The sequence below is a fragment of the Hippoglossus hippoglossus genome, chromosome 23, assembly GCF_009819705.1.
Source record: "Hippoglossus hippoglossus isolate fHipHip1 chromosome 23, fHipHip1.pri, whole genome shotgun sequence".
NCBI classification, from domain to species: domain Eukaryota; kingdom Metazoa; phylum Chordata; class Actinopteri; order Pleuronectiformes; family Pleuronectidae; genus Hippoglossus; species Hippoglossus hippoglossus.
Window position 1 is genome coordinate 10,605,770 of NC_047173.1, and position 27,223 is coordinate 10,632,992.

Genomic DNA, 27,223 nt, shown 5'->3' on the forward strand with positions numbered 1-27,223 from the left:
TCTAGAAAAGGAAAACACAGCAGCTAAGCGTTTCAGGCAAAATCTAGAAAAGAAACCACAGCAGTAAAGTGCAGCAGCCAAAATCTAGAAAAGAAAACACCAGTTAAAGTTTCGGGCAAAATCCAGAATAGAAATAACTGCAGCAAAGCGTGACGGGCAAAATCTAGAAAAGAAAACACAGCAGCTAAGTGTTTCGGGCAAAATCTAGAAAAGAAAACACAGCAGTTAACGTTTCGGGCAAAATCCAGAATAGAAATAACTGCAGCAAAGCGTGACGGGCAAAATCGAGAAAAGAAAACAGCAGTAAAGTGCAGCAGCCAAAATCTAGAAAAGAAACCACAGCAGTAAAGTGCAGCAGGCAAAATCTAGACAAGAAAACCATGGCAGTGCCAGCCAAAATCTAGAAAAGAAAACACAGCAGTTAAGCATTTAGGCAAAATCTACAAAAGAAAACACTGCAGTTAACGTTTCGGGCTAAATCTAGAAAAGAAAACAGCAGTAAAGTGTTGCAGCCAAAATCTATAAAAGAAAACACAGCAGCTAAGCGTTTCAGGCAAAATCTAGAAAATAAAACCATGGCAGCTAAACTTTTCGGGCAAAATCTAGAAAAGAAAACACAGCAGTAAAGTGTTGCAGCCAATATCTAGAAAAGAAAACACTGCAGTTAAACGTGTTGGGCAAAATCTAGAAAAGAAACCACAGCAGTAAAGTGCAGCAGCCAAAATCTAGAAAATAAAACAGCAGCTAAACGTTTCGGGCAAAATCTAGAAAAAGAAATAACCGCAGCAAAGCGTGACGGCCAAAATCTAGAAAAGAAAACACAGCAGTTAAGCATTTAGGCAAAATCTACAAAAGAAAACACTGCAGTTAACGTTTCGGGCTAAATCTAGAAAAGAAAACAGCAGTAAAGTGTTGCAGCCAAAATCTATAAAAGAAAACACAGCAGCTAAGCGTTTCAGGCAAAATCTAGAAAATAAAACCATGGCAGTAAGCGCAGGAGCCAAAATCTAGAAAATAAAACACAGCAGTTAAACTTTTCGGGCAAAATCTAGAAAAGAAAACACAGCAGTAAAGTGTTGCAGCCAATATCTAGAAAAGAAAACACTGCAGTTAAACGTTTTGGGCAAAATCTAGAAAAGAAACCACAGCAGTAAAGTGCAGCAGCCAAAATCTAGAAAATAAAACAGCAGCTAAACGTTTCGGGCAAAATCTAGAAAAAGAAATAACCGCAGCAAAGCGTGACGGCCAAAATCTATAAAAGAAAACACAGCAGCTAAGCGTTTAGGCAAAATCTACAAAAGAAAACACTGCAGTTAATGTTTCGGGCTAAATCTAGAAAAGACAACACAGCAGTAAAGTGTTGCAGCCAATATCTAGAAAAGAAAACACAGCAGTAAAGTGTTGCAGCCAATATCTAGAAAAGAAAACACTGCAGTTAAACGTTTTGGGCAAAATCTAGAAAAGAAACCACAGCAGTAAAGTGCAGCAGCCAAAATCTAGAAAATAAAACAGCAGCTAAACGTTTCGGGCAAAATCTAGAAAAAGAAATAACCGCAGCAAAGCGTGACGGCCAAAATCTATAAAAGAAAACACAGCAGCTAAGCGTTTAGGCAAAATCTACAAAAGAAAACACTGCAGTTAATGTTTCGGGCTAAATCTAGAAAAGACAACACAGCAGTAAAGTGTTGCAGCCAATATCTAGAAAAGAAAACACAGCAGTAAAGTGTTGCAGCCAATATCTAGAAAAGAAAACACTGCAGTTAAACGTTTTGGGCAAAATCTAGAAAAGAAACCACAGCAGTAAAGTGCAGCAGCCAAAATCTAGAAAATAAAACAGCAGCTAAACGTTTTGGGCAAAATCTAGAAAAAGAAATAACCGCAGCAAAGCGTGACGGCCAAAATCTATAAAAGAAAACACAGCAGCTAAGCGTTTAGGCAAAATCTAGAAAAGACAACACAGCAGTAAAGTGTTGCAGCCAATATCTAGAAAAGAAAACACAGCAGTTAAGCGTTTCAGGCAAAATCTAGAAAATAAAACCATGGCAGTAAGCACAGGAGCCAAAATCTAGAAAAGAAAACACAGCAGCTAATTGTTTCGGGCAAAATCTAGAAAAAGAAATAACCGCAGCAAAGCGTGACGGCCAAAATCTATAAAAGAAAACACAGCAGCTAAGCGTTTCAGGCAAAATCTAGAAAAGAAAACACCGCAGTTAACGTTTCGGGCAAAATCTAGAAAAGAAAACCCAGCAGTAAAGTGTTGCAGCCAATATCTAGAAAAGAAAACACAGTAGTTAAGCGTTTCAGATCGTTTCTAGCGTTTCTAGATCAGGCAAAATCTAGAAAAAGAAAAACATGGCAGCAAAGTGTGGCAGCCAAAATCCAGAAAAGAAAACCCTGGGAGCAAAGCATGACGGTCAAAATCTAGAAAAGAATACACTGCAGCAAAGTTCGGCAGCAAAAAGCTGGTAAAGAAAAGCACGGAAGCAAAATGTCAGCCAAAATCTAGAAAAAGAACAACAGTACAGTGTGGCATCCAAAATCTGGAAGAAAAACCTGACAGTATAGTATGGCTTCCTAAAACTAGGGGGAAAAAACGCATACTATATAAAGTGGCGTCCAAAACTGTGTAGTGTGGCATCCAAAATGTAGAAGAACAACACACGGCAGCATGGTGTCGTCCAAAATCTAGAAGAAAAAATCACGACAGTATGTTGTCGATTCCAAAATCTAGAAAATTAACATGAGTCTAGAGTGGCGTCCAAATCTAGAAAATAAGTTTTATTTATCTATATCTGTTTAATCAACTGCAGTCACTTTATATTGTCAGTCAAGCAAATACCTTGTTTGTGTATACGTTTGTATATAAAGTTGTTTTTAAAAATTGAAGTTTAAGAAAAACCTTGGTTGCAACCAGTTAATTTTATGTTTATGTTGTAGATTAATGCATATATATATATATATATATATATATATATATATATATATATATATATGCATCATATCTGTCTTCTTATGAAACTTATAGAAAATATAAATAAGCCTGTATTCATTATCTGCATAACAAGGGCAACAAAGACTGACCTGCAAAGTAACTAAACAGAGAAATTTCTTTCCTATCGTAGCTGCTTAAAAATGTGTTAATGTATTTTGTGCACATACTAATCACTACTAGAACACAATGACAGATTCAAAAAACCTTTTTATTAGAACAATACAGCAGATATAAAGGTCCATTGCAATCAGACACTCCCATCAGAACGGAACGTGTGCTTCAACAGACAATACACACTCCCCAAGACAAATAAATTAATATAAACTAGATAAAAATAAAAACAGGAAATGAGAAAAAGAAAGAATAAAACAAGATGAAAACAAGATTTGTTTTGTTCTGAAAAGCAAAAGTGTGACACAAAGAAGAGATGTTGATCATTCAAAATGATAATTCAACTTCCTGTTCAAAGCTTAAGTTCAAACAATAAAAAAAATCAGGCCCAGAATGTAAGTGTTTCTATTGTGCATGTGCAAGATTTTTTTAAAACGTCACCGTGTATTAACCTCCACATGAAGGATCTTTATCTGTGGCCTTGTAGTAGTTATGGTCAGTTTGACAACGTTGTCAGACCTTTTTTTGGGGGTAATTTTTTAGCATGAGAGACAGATGGTCTCCAGCTGAGCAATAACGACAGATGAAAAAAAAAAAAGGTCAAAGAGAAAAGAACAAAAAGTGAAATTAAAGCTTGTGATAATAACAATAATAATAATAACAAAAGCAGCAGTGGATAAATTAAAATACAATCCAGTCAGAGGGAAAAAACATTTTTTCAGACAGAGAATCCTTTTTCTGTGCAGAGGTGAATCCGAGTGTCATGAGGACTACGATGAACTGCATCTGTACTGTACGAATACTGTAAAGCTACAGTACCAAAGGGACATTAATGACTCGGTTTATAAAAATGTCTTCGTTATCCGTGACGTCTTTTCAGGGCATGTCCTAAAAAACAATAAACTTATATCGGTGGCATAGAAATTTGTTTTATCTTTAGATATACAATATATGACAATTTACAGTAAGAAGACAAATGAACATGGCTACACATCAAGGTGACTCTTTTAGGTTTCATAGTTTGGACTTTATATTTGGTTTCAAGCGCACGGGAACGTTTTATTCATGAGGTCTGATTAGAGAACGGTGCTGCGATTCTGCGATGCTTAAAAAACACAAGGGCGCAGGTTCGACGAGGTAGTCTCCTCGTTTACATTTAAAGGTTTTTGGGTCGGGATAGGGACTCGAGTCCGCGTCTTGTCGTCGCTGCTTATTTGCCAATATTCAGGTGTTGTGCCTCATATTTCCTCGTCGTCTCTGCCTCTCATCCTTGCATATACAGACTTAATGAAATTCTTTGAAGCACTTCCCTCCACTGACAGAATATATTATTCACTCCACTGCACCTCACCGCCAGAACACGTTGTAGATAAAACACCTCTTCTCCTCCATTTTTTATTGATTTATCATCTAACATATTCATTCTTGCCATCACATAACATAATTTTTTGTTATTTTTTCATATATATTTCATACAAATCTATAACCCAAAATTTAGAAATCTTATTTACATGGAAAAGGGTTCTTTTTTTTGCTTTTAAAAGTGACTATTTAAACCCCCCGCCCACACGAACACACCCACCCCCACCCAACCTCAACAATCATGGAAGAAATCCGAAGACATTTCCCGCTCAATTCCTTTTCTTTTTTCTAAAATGTGACTCGGAAAACAGCATTCGGCAAAAAACACCCAAAAATGTATTTTTATCTGCTTCCTCTTCAAATCAAACTATTAAACGTCAGCAAACAGAAGAGGCTCTGAAGGTCTAGACCCCTAAACAAACGGAGATCCTTCCAGGAAAGAGAAGAGTCTCAGAAACAGTTTAACAAAACGCACCATCTTGGAAGTCAAAGCAATATAGCCTGATGAGGTGAGGGATGGAACGGGCAGACAGAGGAAAGGGAAGAGAACAAAACCCCTCCTCGATCAGTTTTAATAGCGCCCCCTAGGAGCTCGTCCTGTTTATTACGCACACAGACACACACCGGACAAGCCACGCTGGTCTTCAGTTTGGTGAGAGAGCGCGTGTGTGCATGTCTTAGCACGTGTTTGAGAAGCTTGTGTGTGTGTAATTCTGTGCATGTTAGTAGAACCGGTGCCTCCCAGTTAAAATACGTGTGAGTGAACGGGTGAGTCAGTGTGTGTGCGTGTATGTGTGTGTGTGTTAGAGAGTGCCATCCGCGGCACAGCCTCCACCCGCCTTGTGGCGAAACTCTTGCAGGTTGGAGACACCGTGGAAATGGACGAAAGCCCCGGCGACGACCAAGATGTGGAACAACTGGTGGGAGTGGAACTATGGAAGAGAGTAAAATATCGTGTGTTAGAGAAACAGAGTCACATAAAGATAGAAGAAGAATCACAGACAGGAAACAATGGCTTCTTTCGTCCAGTCAGTGTGTGTGTGTTTATCCGACACTCACCCAGATGTCACACTTGCCGGGGAAGAACCTCTCTGGGATGCGAGCGGCGTACAAACAGGCTCCGGTGATGTAGAGCGTCGCCATCAGCAGCAGCCAACCCATTTGACCCATGGTGGTTGCTTTGATCAGACCCTCGCTGATCACAAAGTGCAGCGTGGGAACAACGCCGCTCAGACCCAAACCCACAAACACTCCTAGAGAGAGAGAGAGAGAGAGAGAGAGAGAGAGAGAGAGAGAGAGAGAGAGAGAGAGAGAGGCAAAGTCAAGTTTGGGACCAGAAAACCAAAGCAAAACTACGACATTTAAGCAGCTAAAAAGAATAAATACCAATAAAAACTGAATTGATCATGAACCATTCTCACTCTACCTGCTCTGACTCCTCTGTACTGTGGTGTGGCAAAGAAGTCGCATTGGGAGACGGTGATGGCCGACAGTCCCAGTATACACACCACTATCAGGTAGATGAAACAAGGCTGAGGGGAGCAGTAGAAGGAGTAGTACAACCAGGGAACAAATGAGCCCATGATCAGGAAGGCGATCCCACTGTAGTCCAGCCTGGAGACGGAAAAACACAGACATTATGTTACTGTGAGTTTCCTATTTTACACGAGACTTGATACACTGTGAGTTCGCAGTGTGTGCGTCTTACTTGGAGAAGACTCTGGAGACGCCCTCAGAGTGGCAGTAGACTGTGTGGAAGAGCCAGGAGAAGGAGAGGCAGAGGATGGCTCCCAGGAAAAACACCCCGATCACCACCTTCTCCTGGACGGGAGCCACGAACGACTTGTTGGGACTGAACATGTACATCAGACCCAGAAAGAGGAAAACCAAACAGCCTGCGGAGACAGAGACGGAAGAGAGAGATTAAATCAACCATGATGAACAACTGCTGCAAAAATCACATTTGACTGCAGTAACCCTTTTGCAACACTAGGTGGTAGCAGAGGACATAAATATTGGCAATGTTGTTTTCAAGTCAGGAGAAGAGATGTTTTTTTAAATGGGATTGAAAAAAAAAAACAGAAAAAACAAAAATCCAACACATTCAAATAAGCTGATTGAAAAGTCAAAAATAATATATACTGGACTCACGACTTTCTTACACCCCTCAGCTTAGCTTTTGACACAACACTGCTTATTAACAGCAAATAGAGGGTATCATTTTACACAAGCGTCTGTTTCCTAATACGTAAATGTGAAGATTAGCTGGTAATACGTTACAGAAATAGACACAGAGGAACTAAGATAAAAGTTCTATTCTCGTAACTTTAAATATTCCAGTCGTGACGGTCATGTGTGTGTGTGTGGGTCTGTGTGTGTGTGTGTGGTTAAAGTAATTAAATGTTAAGCCAAGGTTTATTGAATTTGTTGCAGTAAGAGCTGCATTTAAATGCGTTTAGATCAGTGTTATATATGTAGCAGTGTGTGTACATGCGTGTGTCCTACCTAGCAGGTGTGTCCAGATGTTTCCCGTCTCCGTGTGGATTCTGAAGATGCTCTTGAAGCAGGCGCGAAACGAAGGCATGGGTGGCCTGTGGCCGTGAAGCAGGAAGTCGTTGTCCTTCAGCCAATCGGGGAGCACGTCGTGAGGTATGACGCGCCACCGGCCCTCCCACACCTGATTGGTTAATGAAGCACAGAAATATCACAATCAATAGTGGAAGAAGAGCACAACGCCTAGAATGGGTGCAAAAGAACAACTTGTAATATTTTCTAATTGTGTTTAATGAGAAACAGAAGATTTTTATATTGAATGTCATTGAAATACCGCCATTTAAAGTTTGTTCATAAGAGAGAGAGAGAGAGAGAGAGAGAGATAACCCTTTGACATTTTCTTTGCAGAATGATTCATTTCCTTAATTTACAACCTGCTGATTAGAGTTTCAGAAGACTGTGTGTGTGTGTGTGTGTGTGTGTGTGTGTGTGTGTGTGTGTGTGTGTGTGTGTGTGTGTGTGTGTGTGTGTGCGCATGTGAATATTAGTCCAAGCTGTGGTTCTCTCAGATCATACGAGTCCACATTTCAGCAGTGTTGTCTGAGAAGCTCTCCCTCTAACTCCTCTCCATAACAACACAGTTGGTTATGAAACCTCTTCAGGACAAACTGGTTTCTCAGAAATTGTTGCGAAACCCATCAGAACTGTGTTCTGAGAGTTTCTGGTGATGTAACTTTTAGAAGTAAAACATGTGCTGGTTTTCATAACTTCACCTCACTCATAAACTACACTGTAAAACGCTCTTATCAAAACTACACTGGAACTACATGTATTCTGAACTTTGACCTTGTTATGGCCCAAACTAAACCTGGACAGCAATATTCCAACTAATGACCTTATTCTGAATAAGACATATTGCCATTGTCAGAGGTCAACTGCAACTTTTGCTCAGAATACAGACATGATGTTTTCGGTGTTTGTCACAGTTTTATTGGCTTCTTTTACTATGTGGTTTTATTGAGTGTTGATTTAAAACCGACTCTGTAAACTCTAACATCATTACTTAACTATTTTAGTGGGCAGAGGGTTTTAAGTTGTGACGCACTTTAACATCTGTATTGTTGAAATTTAGCACTAGCTAGTATTTGTACTTGCACATGTGTGTTCACTACCTTGTGTACGAACTCCTCCATCCTCTCCATGGCGTGGTGAGCCTGCAGCAGCGGCTTCATTCCCATGAAACCTTCATCACTGCTCCTCTCATCCTCTTCCCGTTCTTTCTCCTCCTCCCCTCCTTCCCTTCCTCTGTCATCCTCTTCATCTTTTTTTCTCTCCTCATCGCATTCGGGGACACACTGACAAAGACAGAGAAGAAGCAGACACCATTAGTACAGAGGGATTTGAGAGCCATGGTTGTTTATGACATTTTCTCTTGTTTGAACATGTGCATTTAATTCCTTGGGGTATTTCAGCTTTATCAGATGAATGAAGTGAAGTGTGACTAGAAGACAGAGGGGCTGACCTTTGATTTGAACCTGCAGTGAGCTGAGATGTTTATTTCACACATTTATTGATCCCAACTTGCATAATCATCCTTCAACACACAAATTAAATTCAACACGACAACAGAACCTCCTCACAGGTTCATCATGAGTCATTTTACATAACATGCAAATGTGTAGTGATATCTGACAACAGATGTATAATTCCACGGTGAAGCCACGTAATCAAATTAATTTCATCAAAAAATGTGTTGTCCCAGTGAAAACATTTGCTCTGAAGCTCGGTCATCGGCTGGATATGTATTAACAAACCATAGACTGTACATAACAAATCTTCCTTTACAGATGGTACAAAAGTTAAGAAGCCTGACAGGATAAACCCAGCCTGAAAAAAAAGAGGTAATAATAAGATAAAATATATTAAGTCCGAGAAAAATGAACACGTAACAAACAAGTGTGTTTTTGGAACTCATTAGAAATCATATTAGTCCTCGTCTCATGACTAGAGCCTGAAAGATATATCGCTTAGCCAATAAAAACGGATATGAGCCTTTAACAGGCTCACATTTGGTTGTATTTTTATTTTATTTATAGTTACTTATAATAAAGTGTTATGGTTAAACGGTTAAATATCAACATTCAAGGTACACAATGTACATTTTAAGAAAAGAAAAAAAAAGGTGTGTCAGTATCAGTATATACATTTAGAAAATAGATCAGATAAAAACAGTCCATTTATAACCAGAAGATTAGACGGACAGTTTGAATTCAATCTAACACAACAGCTGTCACAGCGGTGCAGCCGTGCACAGAATTAATATGGCTTGTTCTTTGTGATAAATACACAGTCATTCATCATAACTGACACACACACACAGACACAAACAGTCCCACACAGACCCGCACATGGAGGCAAACACACACTAAAGACAATCATGTTATGTGTGGATTCAGGTGGGCAAATTTGATAAGGTTTAGGGGCATATATGTACGAAAAAGACAAAATACATAATTTTTTCTTATTTCATTGATGTAAAAACAGACACACAATCACCTCCACACACAAACACTCGGTTCCTCTGGAAGGAAATTATTAGAAATAAATCTTTTCATTAGTCGAAAGGAGGAGGGGGGGGAGAGAAATAAAAGAGACAGTGAGAAAATTAGAAAGAAGTAGAGAAGGAGATAGACAGCAGAACAACAGACAGAGAAAGAAAAAGAGAGAGAGAGAGTCATGTTGTGTATGTATGTGTGTGTATATATATATATATATATATATATATATATATATATATATATATATATATATATATATAATGCATGGCTAACCCAATTTTAAAGTCCCACCAGCAAAATACACTCCAAGTGCCTGGTCCCTGTTGTTTGAGTTTGTGTGTTGACTACGTCGTGTCTACTGCTGACAGTTTCTTTCGACTCTTAAAGTCTGTCTACTCTGTGTGTGCACGTGTGTGCTTAATCATGCATTAGGTCAAATCTCAGTCGGCTGCCGTGTGCTGTAAGAACACACATTTACACACACAGCTTCCATAACACCTGAAGTCGTGCAACTGTAAAGCCACATTTACCACACCGCATATAAATCTGCGGTGTTTCAAAGCCGAGATAAAAGTGACACCTGAGACAACACTCTCTGTGTGCGCGCGCGCGCGCGCATCAGTGATTGAGTATACTATGTGAGCAGAGGGTATCTGGGTGACTGCCAAGTAGTCACGTGTGCTCTGCAGTCTTTGTGTGCATGTGTGTGTGTCTCAGTAATAGCCTCTCATGTGTGTCCATGCATGCATGTAATGTAGGTGTAAGCTTAAATCCAGATGCTGCCGGTGGGGCTGTTTATTGTGGGGTTATTCTGGAAGGGTGTGAATAACTGTGTGTGCATGAGTACGTGTGCACTTGCCTTTATATCCCATGAGTGTATACTGCTTTTTGAGGGTCAGCCTTTGATTTTAAGGTTTAACTTCAGGTTTAAGGTTAGGCCTTTAATACGGATGGTTTAGGTTGGGATAAGGGACTGGGGGGGTGCATTATGTCGATGAGATGTTATCCCAGGGATAGTGAAACAAATGTGAGTGCATGCGTGCATGCGTGTGCATAGGGGGGGACAAAAGGGTGTCCTCTAAGTGTTCCCAATATGCCATCACTTAACTGGTGCCTCCTGACAAGCTACGCATTCACACCTGCAGAGATGATTCTGGGCCAAATGAAGCATAGTGATACACTCCGCTACACACCATACATATAAAACACACACGCTGCTATTTTACACAATACATACAGAACAAGAGGATGGAAGCGACTGAGCCAACAGTAAATACTTCCAGGGGAAATAGGAATGGTGTCTCTGTGTCTCACTCACTCACACACTCACACACACCTCTGGTTAACACTTACAGTATGAAAAAAAGCAGTATAGATAGGGAGGAAGAGGCGGAGATGAATGGGAAGCATTTAGCCTATAACCTGCACATTTAGGTGATTTATGAACAGCCACCTTCTGTTCCTCCCTTCGTTGTCAAAAGCTCTTCAAAACATGTTCCCTTCATAAAACACATCTAAGTTTCATAAAAATATATAGTTAGGTTCTAGATTACATTTTGAATGTGAGGTCACTAACTGAAAATACAGAAGCCAAAGACATGACTTGATTTATTTAAAGGTGCCACTTTGGCGGACGACATGTAGTTGGTAAAAACCATAGACCGTATTGAAGATGGACGACACGTCTCCACTTCCTCTCACTATCCAGAAATGTATTTTGACTTTTCACTTTGGTCCATGTCCCATTTGTTAACATGGAGAAGGTGGTGTATGATCTATACTACAGCCAGCCACCAGGAGGCAATCAAGAGGATTGGCTCATCTTTTGGAGAGCAGTCATCTCCTCCATCTTTATATAACGTATATAGTAAAGCGTGATAAATTCTGCCACACTGTTTAATATTGCTGTCATGTGTCTTCTTGTTAGCATTTGACTGCCTTTAACCCCACAGAAGCTGGAGCTGTAAAGAACAAGCGGCGGGTGTTTTAACACATTGTGAGAAGAAAACACTGAAAAATGACCAGCTGCCAGCTCAAGAAAAAGGAGCAGAAACGGTTTCGCTCTCCTGTGAAACATCTGTTCAGCTGAACTAAACATAATCCAGACTGTGAAAGCCACAGTGTTGAGGTTCGGCAGCAGGTGATGCAGGAGGTTTGGCTGTCATCATATCCTCAGCTGACGTGTCCGTAACCAGATACAATAACAAATCAGGGAAGATTCAGACAGGAGGAGGAGAACTGTACGAGTGGAGAAAGGTAGTTCTTGGAAATTCAGGGTACCCCTAATGTGTTTACATTCAGGCTCCCACTCACACACACACAGTCACTTGGATGAACTCTATACTGTATGTCTGCTACACGTGACTCAACCTCAGCTGACCTCTCTCTCAACAACTCATTCTGGCAGAGGTTAGGGAGTTGAATTTCGCTCAGTGTGAAAGTATGTGTGTGTGGTCAAGGATATGATCCCATCCCTCTGGGCAGTGTCGACCCTCAGACCTGAAAAACTCACTGTACAACTTCTCATCGCATGTGTGACTAAATCAGTCTGGAAGTGAGCGCCGGCAGGCTGGCTGCTCGTCCTCACACAGAGCCAGTCCCATGTGCTGAGTAATCAACATTTCAGTTGTTGTCATACTTCAGCAGGGCGACGTTCACATTTTTCTAGGAAAAGTTTTCCCAGGAAACGCTGGAGAGAGAAGAGCCTTTACAAGTCCAGAAAATTTAACCAAACAGATTTAATAACATAATTGCCACATTAAAAGTGTAGCTCATCTAGTATGAAAAGTAGACATTTGGATTTAGGGGGGAGTTTGAAGCAATTTTACTTGGTTTACTTGGCATCTATCATCTCACATTGTCTGTTATTGTTACTGACTTATAATGTGGAGCAAAAACACAGCTATTGGATCTAATAAATGTACCAAAGTGAAAAATACCCATCACTTTTTCTAAAAAGCCTGAGCTGACTTATTTAAATAACTTATTTGATCTGACCAACAAACTAAATTCCTAAGGATACTCACAATTTATCACATTTGCAAAGCTAAAAACAACATGAATTATTAACGATCGTCAATCAGCTTACTTTGGTTTGTGTACATGTTAGTATGCGTAAGTGTGTGTACAATAGTGAGTGTGTGTCTGATAAATAGGTTTTAAAAAGCCGTATAAGAGCACAGTAAGTTTTAACACCATGCTCAGGCAACTGTTATTTCAATAAATTTGTTTTTTTTTCTCGAATAATTAGTAATCTGTATTCATCTTTAGGCAGCAATGTGGAGGAAGGTCGTACTAACTATAACAATGTCAATTTCCAAATTTACAACGAAATGCTTCGACAAACCCCTGAAATATTACAGCGTAAACTGACGCACCAGATGGTTTGTTACCCAGAACCATCTGGGAGGGCTTCATTAGAAACTTTTTTTGGAAAAGGGGCAAGTGCTTTCTAAAAATACTTGGCAGGGGATTGGATGAACCATCTGCTAATCACATTTGCAGAAGAATAGGAAAACGGCTAAAACATCTTTTACATCGAGAAACCAGCGCTGTTTCTTAGCTGTGAAAAACCTTCAACAGTTCTGATATAACGGATGCTTTAGCTCCATCTCTCTATGAGCCACCATTGTTATTAAAGAACACTTCTTGCCATTGCCATGCTCTTAGCTACCAGTAGCTCCTTCCTCGTCGGATGCTAGTTTGTCCGAACCATTGTTCTTCAGCCACAGGCAAATAACAAAATGGATTTAATTTGGAAGATATCCTGCCACCTTGCAAGTAGTGCTGACCAATATATTCTGTTTTCATTGTCATCACTATATGAGCCGTCCTGAACTGCAATAAATCTGAAAGAAATCGTTGTAATTACACGGGTCATGTAGAATGTTCTCTACCTTCATGGTTGAGCTGCAAACACAAAGCAGACAGCACAGCGGCGGAAGTGAAGACCAGTGAGAAGTGAAGGATTTGCTCAAGGTGACAACATCTCGAGTAAACGGCTCGTGTAATGTTCACATAACCACGACACGCTCATTAAGCCAATAATTAACTGTTATGATCAAGCTAAAACAAAAGCTTTCAGTATATAGAATTCTACTTCCTCATATCACAGCATGGTCACTGCAAGAAGTTTCTCGGTTCGAATCCGGCTTCGATAGATAATGGACGGATCTTCACATTTGTCTTATTTTTGTGAATATGATAAATGAAACCTCAAAAGGATCAAATGTGTTAAGATTGGGGAAACAAGGTTCTACGACAGCATGGAGACCTCCAACACTTTTCACACAAGCATGAGCTAAGAAGCTAGATTTCGATGAGAAATCTCTAGAGACGCTGGTCTGCTTTAGATTAAATGAGGCAGCTTTTTCTTAAAAGCCCCTAAAGACCAATCTACTCCTCTGTCTCACACAAAAACACATGCATCCAGCTCCCCCCAGACTGATTACCACTCAGTATGTAGACCTGGCTAAGGACTTTCAACTGACTAATGGCTGTTCACACACACATACATGCACACCTGAGACAGTTTGTTTTTGTGTGTGTTATGAGGAACCTCTGCTCTCATTAGTTCTGCTGAGCTCGACAGTCGGTCAGCAGAGGATATGTCAGTGAAGCAGCAAAGACATGTGAGGAAAACTCTCCTTTATTCAGCAAAACATGAAACTTTTGACCCAAACATTGTCACATGGCTGGTTTTTTTAAGGTGGGAGAAAGGAAAGCTGCAAGCCAATAGGAATGCAGCTGATATTCTTAGCACCAATGACAAGAGAGCAAGAATCTATACTAGAACATAGAGGGAAGAGCTTACCTCTGTACACTGTGACCCCTGCACAACACAGACAGTGTCAACATGTGACTCACACACACACAGTGCTCTCTAGGGACGCCAAAAATTGGGAAAATTGTCCAAGACCCTCAGAGGAAAAAAAAGAAAGTGGTTTCAAAACAAACACGAACCCCCACTAGACAAACTATTCCCTGTGTTCTTGTCCATGACCACGAGGACGGCACAGCAACAAAGAACACCGATTTTTATCAATCTGTTCACAGTTAGAGGGCTTGTGTCAAGGACCTTTACTTTTTTAAAGCACTTAAAAAGTCGCAGTTTTGTCGTTATGCCAGGAGAGGAGAATGAACATGAAACTAGGTATAAGGCTACATCCACACTAATACATTTTGGTATTATAGTTGTAAAAAAGGATGGAAAAAGAGGATTTTAGCTCTGTATCAGAAATGATCTCCATCCATACGAACACGCCTGAAAACATGACTATTCACGTACACTGGGCATGCAAGCAACAGTGTAAATATAAAGCAGATTGTCTACTCTGAAGCCGGTTGCTCAGGTACAGCAAATGCTACGAATGAGGAATAGCAATTGCGGAATTTAACAACAGGAATTTATTTTCTTGGACACACGACAAAATGTCTAACTTGTTGTCCATGTAACAAAAACTAAATGCAAATGAGAGTGTCTCGAGTCATCGTTTCCAAAAGTTTAAAGAGAAATTATTTACATTTACTGTACAAATATGACACTGGGATCTCTTTTCTAATGTGATTCTCAGCAAGAAAGCAAATTAAATATATTTCCCAAAATGTCCCAAGTAGCATCCCAGGTTTTAATGTATAAGAAGAATGACTAAAAGGGTTGCGATTGTGGACGACAGGTACAATAAGAGGAAGTGAACCTGGATATCCTTCCTCAACAGACTGGGCGTTGATGCATGAAAGCAATACAAAAAACAATTCTGCTCAAAGGAAGGATGTGCAGCCGACTCTAATGTACAAAATCGAGGACATTGTTCACAGATTTTTGTTCCCTAATTATTGGTTTTTCTCTAGTTTTGCGTAGAATAAAATATTCCAGACTCTCTTCTTGTCATATAACTTAGTGTGTATTACATGTTAAGTTAACAGAGGTATATTTCTTGATTGAACTAAATAATGTGTAAGAGACACTTGATTGAACTTAAATGATGCAGATGTAAACTGAAAACAGAACTGTTTCAGTCTCCTCATCGAGCTTTTTCACTGTCATGGTCTGCAAATGTAACACTGGTCTGCAAATGTAACACTACTCTAAGGTAGTAGGTTGCACTTGTTGGCAGGTAAACAGCCATTGTTTCCAAAATTGTTTTCAGCAACTGTGGGGTGTAATCAGGAAGACACACAAACATCACGAGCTCATGGGGACAAGTTAAAAAATATCTTGAAAACAGGAAACTTGACATAAAAAATAAAATTCTCCTTTTTTGGACAATAACGTAAATAAAAAAAACAGAACATGAGACGTAAAAGCATCCCATGCAATCTGAAGACAAACATGATGTGCGACACCAAACTCAAAGCTAAACCAGACACTCACAAACCCATTGAGAGACACACACGAACACCTATACCTCCAAACGCTGAAAGATTCAAAGGGCAGCCTGTGGGGTGTTAAGACAGCCTGGCCTTGCCGATTGGGGCAGGGGGCCCCTCGCATCCTCTCAGGTATCCGTGTTGTGTTACAGCAGATAAAAAAAAGGCCACACACACGCGAGCAGACACAATACACAATCACAAACACAAACACTATTGTGTTTCGGATCAGCGGCTCTGTGCTGATTGCCTTTAACACTGGACGACAGAGCTGCAGCTTTGTTGCACACACAGTCACAAGTGATGCCTCTGAGGGAGGGTATCTAGCACATTTTGTTCTGTGATTTGGACGTGGTGCCATCATGTGATGCTAATCACACAGATTTTGGTAATGTGTTTGCTCTCCTTCCAGGAAGACGTCTGCATATTAATGACACAACAGGTTTATTTTTAGGGGCTGTGAATTTTTTCGCACGTTCAATATCGATATCACTTCAGACTCTAGAGTGGAACTAAAACTGAACAACAGTCAGAGCCGAGACATCTCTATCACAATGCACTGTTAATTACTATAACACAGAGTGACTCATCATCAAGTCTGAAAAAGCCTTGAAGGTGGCGACGGTGTCGATAATAAGTGGAGGTGGTGGAGGATGAAACGTTTGGGGAAACAGGCTCCTAATCAATTTGTGCAAAAGCAAGTTTCAAGTACCTGCTCGAAAAACTTGAAAAACGGATTTCATAATGCACCTTTCTCCCCTGAGCAACGTAATAAACACACAACTTCTCTCGTTATGATGATCGTAGAAAACTACACTCATTGTTTTACTTTTATTAACATAGTCTGAGACTATCCTATACTCTTTTAAACACATATTGTGCTATTTTTCACTTTTTACTGCTACTCATACTACTCGCAGTAGCAATGAGTAGCAATGAATACATGAATAATGTGTTACTTTATGACTCTTGAATCCTCCACTACATTCCACATACTGGTGTGCAATTATGTTTAAATGAGTGCTAAACAACACCATGCTGTATTATTAAAAAGACGTGGCAAACTCCCACATGCTGTCCCAAAACCTTCTTACGCTAACTTTGAATCTAAATTTGCTCTTAACTTCAAAATGCTGCTTTTAAAAGTGAGATTAAATTATCCTCTAGTGTTTAATTAACTGTAGTGTCCAATCTTCTTATGGGATCAGTGGAAACTTTAGGTCTTCAAAGGGAAAATGGTGGTAAAGCATGTTGTGTACACACACGCACACGGGGAACTGTGGTCAAGTGATAACAAATTGATTCCAATTTATAGCGTGTGTGTGTGTGTGTGTGCCAGCGTGTGTTCTCCTACTTTGCTTTAAGACACAGGTCAACATGGGTTACAGAATATTATTTTTCCCTTCTAACAGCTCCTGTTTAATTATTTACGTTAGTGTGTGTGTTGTGGTGGGATAGTTTTACTGTGTGACCACTCGACCCATGGCTCTGAACCAACCAGATGAAAGCATGTATGTTTGTATGTGTGCTGGATACTCACCCCATTGTGTGAGGGGCACTCAGCGGTAATGAGGTGACTGGTTGAAGAACCTGAGGTGGGCGTGTCTTCTTTCTCCCTGGGACTCATGGGATCTGTAGGCGTGGTATCTGTGGTGTGTTGTACGAGGTTAGAAGTTCTGTGTCGCAGCACGAAGGCCGGGCCCTCAGCCGGGCCCTCGGCCCCACTTTTCTCTCCTCCGTCCAGCTTGAGACGCTGGACCAGCCCCCAATAAGAACTGGAGCAAACTCGGCTGGGCCCGGACAGAGACTTAGTGGATGTGGTTGCTTATCTCCGGAGGTGACCAAACCTGGTTGGACTGAAGAGGAAGAGCCATATGGTGAGAAGAGAAAACAGCAGCAGCTGTAAGCAGAGCAAGATGAAAGTATAATCCGGGTGACCAACCTAGAGTCCAAGCTGAAGTCCTTAGACCTGACGGCACCTTAACTCAGGAGTTTATCGGACAAACCTGGAGAGAGACAGAAATAGAGGAAGGAAGGGAAAAAGTTAATAAAATTGTATTAATCTAATTTGATATTTGCTTGACACACACAGATGATCAGCTCATGTGCTTTTGGTTTGCACACAAGCAGATGTGTTTCCTCTGCAGAGAAGCATCATCTCTCTCATCTCTCATTATACAACCTGGCAAATCCTCCAAGGTGCAAGCACACATGCACGTTAACTTTCAAAACACGGCCATGATTAATTGATTCAATTAAATTTTATTTGTATAGCGCAAAATCATGATAGACACTATCTCAAGGTACTTCACATAGTAAGGTCAAGACCTTAAAAATTGCAGTGAAACCCAACAGTTCCCCCAATGAGACCAATTACAACCCTTGTAGGGTCATGGCCTGGCGTAGCAACCACTTTTCTGTTGTTAAACTGGCAAAGGTGGATTTGTATATATCCTAAATGCACTTGCGCAATACGCTTTAGACTATGTGCATAGATCATTAAAATAGAGCTGAAGCTGTCCTTCATAAAAATCTGTGTACACTCCCAAGGAACAAGAGATTCACACACAGAAAGTAGACGTGTACCCTGTTGAGAACTTACTTTTCTTTCTCTAATCATTTCACCATTTCTCTACCCAATCTTATCATGGAAATATGACATAATTTACAATTTAGGTTTAGGGAAAAAATGCATAGGAATGGGGAACATGGTATTTTTTTCACAACAATTGTGGACATTTCCACTAAAAAGCAAATCAAATGTAAATCTGACAGTTGCTGCTGGGTTAGTCAAAGATACTTTTGATTTTGTTGTTAAAAATTGCAAGGTATCATCATACCATATCATAGGCAGCAGAAGAAGCGTGAATGTGGTATCCTTAAAAATATGATGAACTACAACCTAAACTTAAAGCAAACATGCCCAGTAAAATACTGCAAAAGTCCTTGGTCTGGAGGATTTACCTTTTCATCCTTGTGAAGGCCTCTAGCCTTCATGGGGATAAATGTGCTCATGTGTACCTCACGTTCCTGACCCATTTATATCTGCATGTTTTTGCAGCAGCATGTTTCCAAACACTCTCTAACCACCAAAGATGTAATGTCCCGTAAATTATATGAACAGCAGCTGCACCTTCATATCAGTATACTGCTAAATCTCTCCATGTCTCACTATCTCCCCTCTTCTCTCACAAACCCACAGACACACACAGCGCTCCAGAGGGGCCAACTCAATGTGAACGTGCCCCCAAGCACCGGCCCACTTCATTCAAACCATCCCCCATGTGCTCTCTCACACATACATTAGGGAATAATAGACACTCAGGGGAAAAGGAGAAACAGAGGCATGTGCACACACACCTGTACTTGCAAACATATACACACAGACTGCTTAAGACATAACTGGTGCACTTATCAGTGTGATAAGAACAAACTAAAATGACAGAAACCATCATTACGTTTTAGTTTGGTCCATGTCCCATCTGCTAACATAGAGGCAGCCAGGAAGCGATCAAGGTGATGTGGCTTCACTTTTGGGGAAATGCGATGTTGTCTATCTTTATATAAAGCCTATGGTCCACCATTATTCTGGCAACAAATATATACTGTGACAGTTAGGACATTACTTAAGCCATGTTACCTTATGCAAGTCTATGAGGTACAAGAGTTATTGAAATGTGTTTGACTATTAAATAAAAAACATATTCAACAGTAAAAATAAAAACTTCTGCTCATGTGAAGTGACAACAATGGAATCAGTGTTTTCTAGAGACGAGGTTTGGCGTATGTAAGTGCATGGTGATGCTTACAGAAAAAAAACATTGAACCACAGCTGCTGTTTGTGGTGAAGGATCATGGGTACGTTTTTTTTTTTTAAAAAGGAAGCGCAAGAGAAAGAAAAGACTATAAAGAGGGGGAGAAAATCTTTAAAAAGGGTCAGGAAAAATAGAAGTGTTTCATACGCAGACCCACAGACAGTGACACTATTCTGCTGTGAGAATGATAAAGACGACTGTTTGAGCTGAACACGGATGACTGGCCTGTGGGCAAGTTCTCTAATCGAAATCAAACACTTCTACATTGAGAGACCGTCCAATCTATCTCTCCCCTTTTCCTTCCTCCCCAATTGACTATTTTTGAAAATTACATTGACTGCACCCGCATTTCCTGTCCCGATGAAAAGTGAGATTTCATGCCAGTTCATTATTAGCTCGGGAATAAGAGGAATAAACTACTTCTCTGTTTTTTTCTTTTCTTTTAAGCTTCAGTAATTTTCCCAAGATAACAGTCTTGAGGCCTGATTGCTACTGAAGAACAAACAGCTCTTCTCACAATTGAAATTGCTGAGAAGTTTTGTTCTGTGTGGGTCTGATAAGAGTCAATGGAGGGAAGAGAAACAACACAGAGACTGCACATGACTATTTCCACACACACACACACACACACACACACACACACACACACACACACACACACACACACACACACACACACACACACACACACACACACACACACACACACACACACACACACACACACACACACACACACACACACACACACACACACACACACACACACACACAACTGGTTGATTATTTATTTGCGTAATCCTTCTAACAAAACAGACAAACGCCAACGAAAACATAACTTCCTTGTTAGAAATAAAAATACATACAAACTAAAATATTTACAAACATAAATATTATGTCTGAGAGAAATACTGGAAATTTCTTGTGGAGCACTTTTTTATTTTCAGTATCTTGCATCATACAGTAATCTGCTCCGTGATGGTTCATCTGGACAACATGACACTTTGGATCAATTTGACTGTGTCTTCTTATTGCAGCTCCGCAGCAGCAAAAAGTCTCCTCCGCAGAATCGCCTTTCAGCTTCTAAACAATCAGCTCGCTCATCCTAAAACTTGTAACCTGTGTAATTGTCTCTGTTAGAACGTGGTCTTGTGAAGCACACCAACTCTGGCGAAGAGCTTTGACTTTATCCAAGTGCATTTGTCCTTGCAACACGTCTAGTTTAACGGCAGGGTTCAAGCTGTAATAAGCCAAGATTGACCTTTTTTATCATTGCGAGTGAGTTCCCTCTAGACGCACTGACTTTTCTTTTCTCTTCTCAAGAATGACATTCCCCTAAAAAAGATGAAAACATCGGACACCACCTTGATGACATAGACAACCCAAATCATTGTGTGGTGCATGGTGTGCTGATAGTCAGTGCTCTTCTACCGTCATATGGCACATTATTCGCACAATGTGTTCGTACTGCTCGGAAGAACCAAGTGGACGACCACAGTGGCAGAACAGACAGAACTGAACAGAATGACCTTGTATTGAGATTTTAAAAATCCTCACAATGACAGAACATAAGATAATGAGCAAAAAAAAATATTTTCACACACCCAAACCAAATGAGGTTTCTCAGTGTCTGAGCCAAATGCCAATGTTTAAGTTTCAGTTCTGAACTGCCGACATATTATGTCTGTCGCCAACAGGATACGAGATGACTCATCAAGATGTTTCATGCGATGAAACTGCATGATCGCAATTTCCTTGGCTCAGGAAAGAATGCTGGAGACAACCTTATTACTTTGTCTATTAAAGTCCTGGTGTGAGGTTCAATTATTTTCCCCACATGCAACCCCAATGAAACAAACCAATCATACAGACAAGTTTATCTGCTCTGTTTTCCTCGAGTTACAACAACTCGAGGAAATGCCATCAAACTGCCCCTGAGTGACACTTACACCACAGGGGGAGACAGAGGAACTGACACCGAGGATAAAAATGGCAGCAGCCTGAAGCAACTGGGCTTTTGACCTGCTGGGTAAGAAAGGGAAGGGATTAACCAATGAGCTTTGGCTTTAAATCTCTTCCCATGTGCCTTTGAGCCACACTTCCCTTTCTTGGCAAATGAAACTGCTTTTCAACTCTTCCCTAGAAAGATCAACACAGAGCAAACACTCATGACTCAAAGATACAGCCAAAGAAGGATGTATTGCATCATGATTGCAAGCTCTCACCAACATGTATGCACTTTAGAAAGCAATCATCTTTCAGTACACTCACTCAATTCCCCTATTAATTATTAATACTTTATTCTCTTGACATTATGGACCAGCCATGAGGCTCCTGCAGCAATGCCATTAATAAACATTACTGTCCTTTAACCATGGACACTATTGAGCTTTTAATATTGATGATATTGATTTGACTCAGAGGTCAATATCTACAATACTGTGTGTTTTGACAGCAACTGACAATACAATGCTTGTCTGGTAGACTGTGAGAGCATAGATTTAAAAAGCCATAGCAATTTTTGTTATTGACACAAGAAAAATTTTCAATCTTTAAATAATAGTATCACTGATGTGACCTTCGACCCCCAATATAAAAGTCTTCAGGTTGTCGATGTAGACAACTTTGTGGAAGTTAAGAATAACTGAAAGGTCAAAGGAGCTGGATTTGTCTGACACATTTGTGTTAATGCTGCTAGACTGGAACAAAATATTCAGCTCTGACTTCGTCCTTACAATGTTTATTTTTAGTTTATTGTCATAGAGCTCATCTTACCTGCTCTACATGTCACTGCAGGTTGTCTGTGTGATGTTTTGAACCCGGGCATTAAATAGCTTTAGAGAAGCAAGGTTCACCTACTTCAAACTGTGTACGTTTAGCAACACACTGCTGTGCACATAACAGTCTGCCCTGAATGCTATTGATGTGAACATCTATTTAAAAAGGGATCTCTCTGACCGCTCCATCACCCTGCAGTCCAGGTCCCTCGTACCTGATCTTGTACGTATTAAACATATGATATTTAACCTGCTAGGCTCTGATTGACTGCATTAGCAAGTGTCTCGAATCAAGCATTTAAAGAGTTCACACATAATGATTGGTGGCAATCGAATGCCGATTTTGTCGGTGATACATGTATAACTAATAAACACATTTCTTCTTACCCTAAACTGTACTTGGGGATACATAAGATTAGCATGCTAACCAGCTAGAGAGAAAATAGCTCCAATTAAACACACACACACACACTCAGTCACAGTGTGGACTCAGTCATTGTCACAGAAGAAGTGGCTCTGAAAATCAATCCTGGCTACTGCCAGACAAACCAACAGAAACTCACATGAAAAGAAAAAAATAAGAAGTGAGAAAAGAAAGAAAACGAGAGCTGCTGAAAACTAAAGAGAAATGTCAATGGTAATTGATTTGTTCTCTAGGATTTTTTTTACTCAAGAGAGCAAGTTTGTGTGGAGACCTGAGCAGCAAAAAGTGGAGGTGGAATGAACAAGAAGTAGAAATGCCCTTTTCTGCTATTTAAAAACTGTGGACTGAAGGAGTCAATCTGTCATGGCTGTGACTATTCAGTAGAATAAAATCACACAAATCATTTTATGCATTAATGTTGGGAGACTGGACGAATATATCGGCTTCAGTGATGTGCTCAGTCTAAGTCTGCTTGTTTTTTGGGGTGATTATTGCCATTTTATTTTATTGATAACTTATGTTACATTTGGTATTTTATTTTGGTAAGTATTTAACCTGTAGTGTGAAATTCTAAGTGTATGCTAATAGGAACTGGCAGCTTAAGTGAACCTCACATCCACTAGCATGGACGGGCAGTGTGGGTCCAGGAGTCGCGTCCATGGACGTGTTGTTAAGTTAAATCAACGCCCTGCGACGACTTGGTTTCTCCTGCTTGATCTGCCACATTGTAAACATTGTTGTTGTGCTGATTTCCATAGTAGTGGCTAAATGACAATCAAACCATCTTGAGTGGCCACTGTTCTTTTTGATTTGTGTTGATAAGCAGAGCGTCAATTCATCAATGATATTTAAGAACTAGATTAAAACTGTATGCGTAATGTTGTGTACCCTGATGATTTAGCAGCACATATCTCCACCCGTTTGACATCTCAAGCGGAGTCATCCTTCAACTGACGCCATCTGACCCTCTTTCAAATAGTGCCAGACAGCTTTTGAGCTTTACAATTATTTGTTTGTTATAACTCTAAATAATAAATATAGTATATATCGGAAACCACTGATTGTTGAAGAAATGGTCGGCAATTGGAACATTTGAACATATTGCCTATCTCTAGTGCATTAATGATGTTTAATAGAACACCAGGGCTTCTGCAAATGACCTAAACGATTCCAAGTTGCTGCCGAAATATGAGGAAGTCCGCTGCAGATGGACATAAGTGGGTGAAAGCATGACCCGACTTCTGCAAACGAAAGGAGAAACAAAAGGAGAGATGTCTGAGGAAAAGATGTTTGAGATGTGCAGAAGACGTGACTCACTTAACCTGGTTTGCAACATCGTCTGCTAGTCTGACATGCAGCCGCCCCGGGGGGCTGCATGAGTGTGTGGTCACAGTGCGATGACACATTGTCACAGACTATTTGAAGGAAAAAGCAGTGTTTGTCTTTGCTTTCATTCCGCAAAAAAACAAATATGGGACAAAGGTCAAACAGCATTGTGCAATTACTGTGCAGTTGCTCCACATGATGGCAAAACAAAAGCCACGTTCACACATATAGACACACTGAAAACCAGACTGTAGAGAGTAATATTGAGACTGAGATGAGCAGAGACACTGAGGATGACGCTATGTCTGAGATTATACATGGTTATTTACTAAACTCTGTATAAATTTATATGAAAAAGGCCTTAAAGGGATAGTTTGGGTTATTTGAAGTGGGGTAGAGGTACTTATCCATAGTCATTTCATTACCTGCAGTAGATTTAGGAGCAGTTTGCAGAAGCCCCGGCAAAATGCGCTGGTTAGTGGGTGAACAGTAAAAATGTATTTACTAACCCTAAAAATCATCAGTTTAAATATGCACTATATTTTGAGTCGTTTGATGGCATCATCTTGCCGTGAGACAGCCCTTTACCTTGGTACATTTTCTCATACACTGAGCTTCTGTATACCTACATATAAACACACCTACAACTGGGAATATTCTTTGTTGGAGTGGTATTGGCGTGATTTGGTAATCTGAGGGATCCCACTTCAATTCCAGCATTTAAATATTTCTATTCATCAATGTTACATTCACAGACTGGCAATTAATAGTTGTTGTTTTTGTCGTAAACCACTATGAGTGCATAAAATAAGAACGGTTAAATGATATTTACTAAAGCAATTATTCAGGATGCAGTATTTAAGATGTTTGAACAGTTCCCAGTCCTCGACAAGCAACGTTTTCCCTTCAGTGTGTGCTCACTGACTTGAGTCACCTAATCTGATTTGGCCTGTGGCCTGTCACCTGCTATGTCATTTCTCTCTCTCTGTCTCTCTCTGTCTCTCACGCACACACACAAAACAGGAAACAGCACATACTTTTTTTTTAAATAAATTCCCCATTAATTGAACTACATATGGTTACATTATAGTACACACAGAAGAAGAATACAGAGTTAAAAGCTGAATTTTCGTCAAATGTTGATAAATCTGTCCTTGTTTTTTTTTTCTTACTACGCCCTAATAGTTGAGATATTTCACTGATGAGTTATGTTAGAAACTATAAGTCATTTACAGAGTGTCATTTAAACAATGAGTTGAATCCCACCTTGAAGCAAAACTCTGACTTTAGTGTGACCTTGAGCTTTTCCATTATCTCAAACCTGGTTTTTCAGGTGGGACAGACACTCTGCCCGGTCAGCAGGTGACGGAGTTTGTTAAAAGCAGGTTAAACTGGTCTATTATCAGCAAACACAGGTTTACTCCGATCTTTATCTTTTCTTTACTCGTGGAAGTTTATTAGAGAGCAAAAGTTTCCACAAGCTGAAACACAAAGACTATGCTTATCCAGTCTTTAACACATTTAACAAAATTTTCAATATGTTAAGGAACAATGCAAATTAGGTGCATATGCAGGCAGCTAGTCAGACCTGTATTTTTACTTTATGCATGAGAGCATTGGGTTGAAATTTTCTGTTGCCACTTTCAACATATCAGCTTCACTGACAATGACATCACTTTTCCTTTTAAAAGGTGCCACAGTACTGGAGTTAAATGACTGACGCACAATCAACAGCACAGTATTCAGTCTAAAAGCTGCAGACACATACATCTTACCACACATCCAGTTACAACACATTTTGCACATTGGCCTTTAAACCACATGGTGAGTTGAACTTAACTCCTGAACGGCCGACATGTCAGTCTGTTTTTTTTGCCGATATCAGTACTAGTCAAACATGAACCTCTGAACCTTCTGAATAAGACAATACTCCGATTATGACGTTTACATGAGTTGCCAATAGAATATTCCATTTATTTGCCCGTTTACATTTTACAGAGCTTGGTCTGATTATGACACATCAACATTACGTTCTTCTACTTGCTTACAATCAAAGCATGTGCCGTTAATGTATCGTACGGCAATGTTGCAAAATGTTCCAAAAGGACATAATGTGAATAAGATACTCCACATGTCCTGATTCGAATCTTGCTTGTTCTGAGTACAATCAGAAAACGCTGTTTACATGGCAATGTCTTATTGTCAAAAGGGGCATTGCTGATGGGAGTCATGGTAGTGGGTGTATGTGGGAGTATTTCAATCAACGTAGGGATTTGTACAGTGTTGGTGACAACTCTACCTCGTTAAACTGTCAATATCTTAAGTCCCTGACCTTGCTTACTCAGGTACAAAGAAAAACAGAACTGATGTCAATAAATGTCAATGTGTGTGTGTGTGTGTGTGTGTGTGTGTGTGTCCCAGGAGCTTTGTTCCTACAAAGCAATTAAAACATGGACATAGTCAGCCTCTGCAGTGAAATGACCTCCTGAAGACAACTATTATCTTAACTAAGGCCAAGTTTGAATTTGTCTCTATATTTGTTCGTGCAGTTTACTTCTCTGTGCCGCAACCCTGTGTGCGAGTTCCTATCGCAGGTGATTAGGCTTCCCTTTGGGTTTGAGGCAGCTTTACAATGATTTAAAGCTGCTGTTTAAACCCACATGACTGCTTTTACTGTTCACTGGAACTGTGGTTGCACTGAGGCCAGTGCTTAAACATATACCAGAGACATACACACCCATATTATTTGGTATTTTGATTCTGTGTCTCCAGGCAGCTACACCTGAATGCAAATAACTACTGTTCCCTGTGCTTTAATCTCCTCGCAGCTTCACATGGGTGGGGTCCGCCTCATGTGAAACTGAGTGATAGAGACTTTGGATGACTTGCAAGCCTGTTTGACTTGTTTTTCTACAAAATGGGAAAGTGGTCTACACTTTTGGACCCCACGCTATAACAAAACACTATCATAGTTGCCTTTCACCCAAAGAGAACAA

General features: G+C 40.1%; 1 protein-coding gene across 2 annotated transcripts in view; it reads right to left on the bottom strand.

The window, feature by feature from the left end:
- adipor2 (adiponectin receptor 2) overlaps window positions 1-27,223 on the bottom strand; it is a 48,673-nt gene that overhangs the window by 16,858 nt on the left and 4,592 nt on the right. The window contains exons 2-9 of one of the 2 annotated variants that reach the window (XR_004613180.1): window positions 17,828-17,891; window positions 17,426-17,741; window positions 8,131-8,313; window positions 6,971-7,142; window positions 6,174-6,360; window positions 5,892-6,079; window positions 5,525-5,718; window positions 5,171-5,397 (exon numbers count right to left, since the gene is read on the bottom strand). Coding sequence is in view for 1 of the 2 variants with exons in the window: in XM_034579018.1 (XP_034434909.1) it covers window positions 5,269-5,397; window positions 5,525-5,718; window positions 5,892-6,079; window positions 6,174-6,360; window positions 6,971-7,142; window positions 8,131-8,313; window positions 17,426-17,512 (1,140 nt within the window). In the remaining variant the exon portion in view is untranslated. Of the gene's footprint in view, window positions 1-4,501; window positions 5,398-5,524; window positions 5,719-5,891; window positions 6,080-6,173; window positions 6,361-6,970; window positions 7,143-8,130; window positions 8,314-17,425; window positions 17,742-17,827; window positions 17,892-27,223 lie in introns of those variants that run through there. The other variant, XM_034579018.1, reaches the window with a different exon arrangement.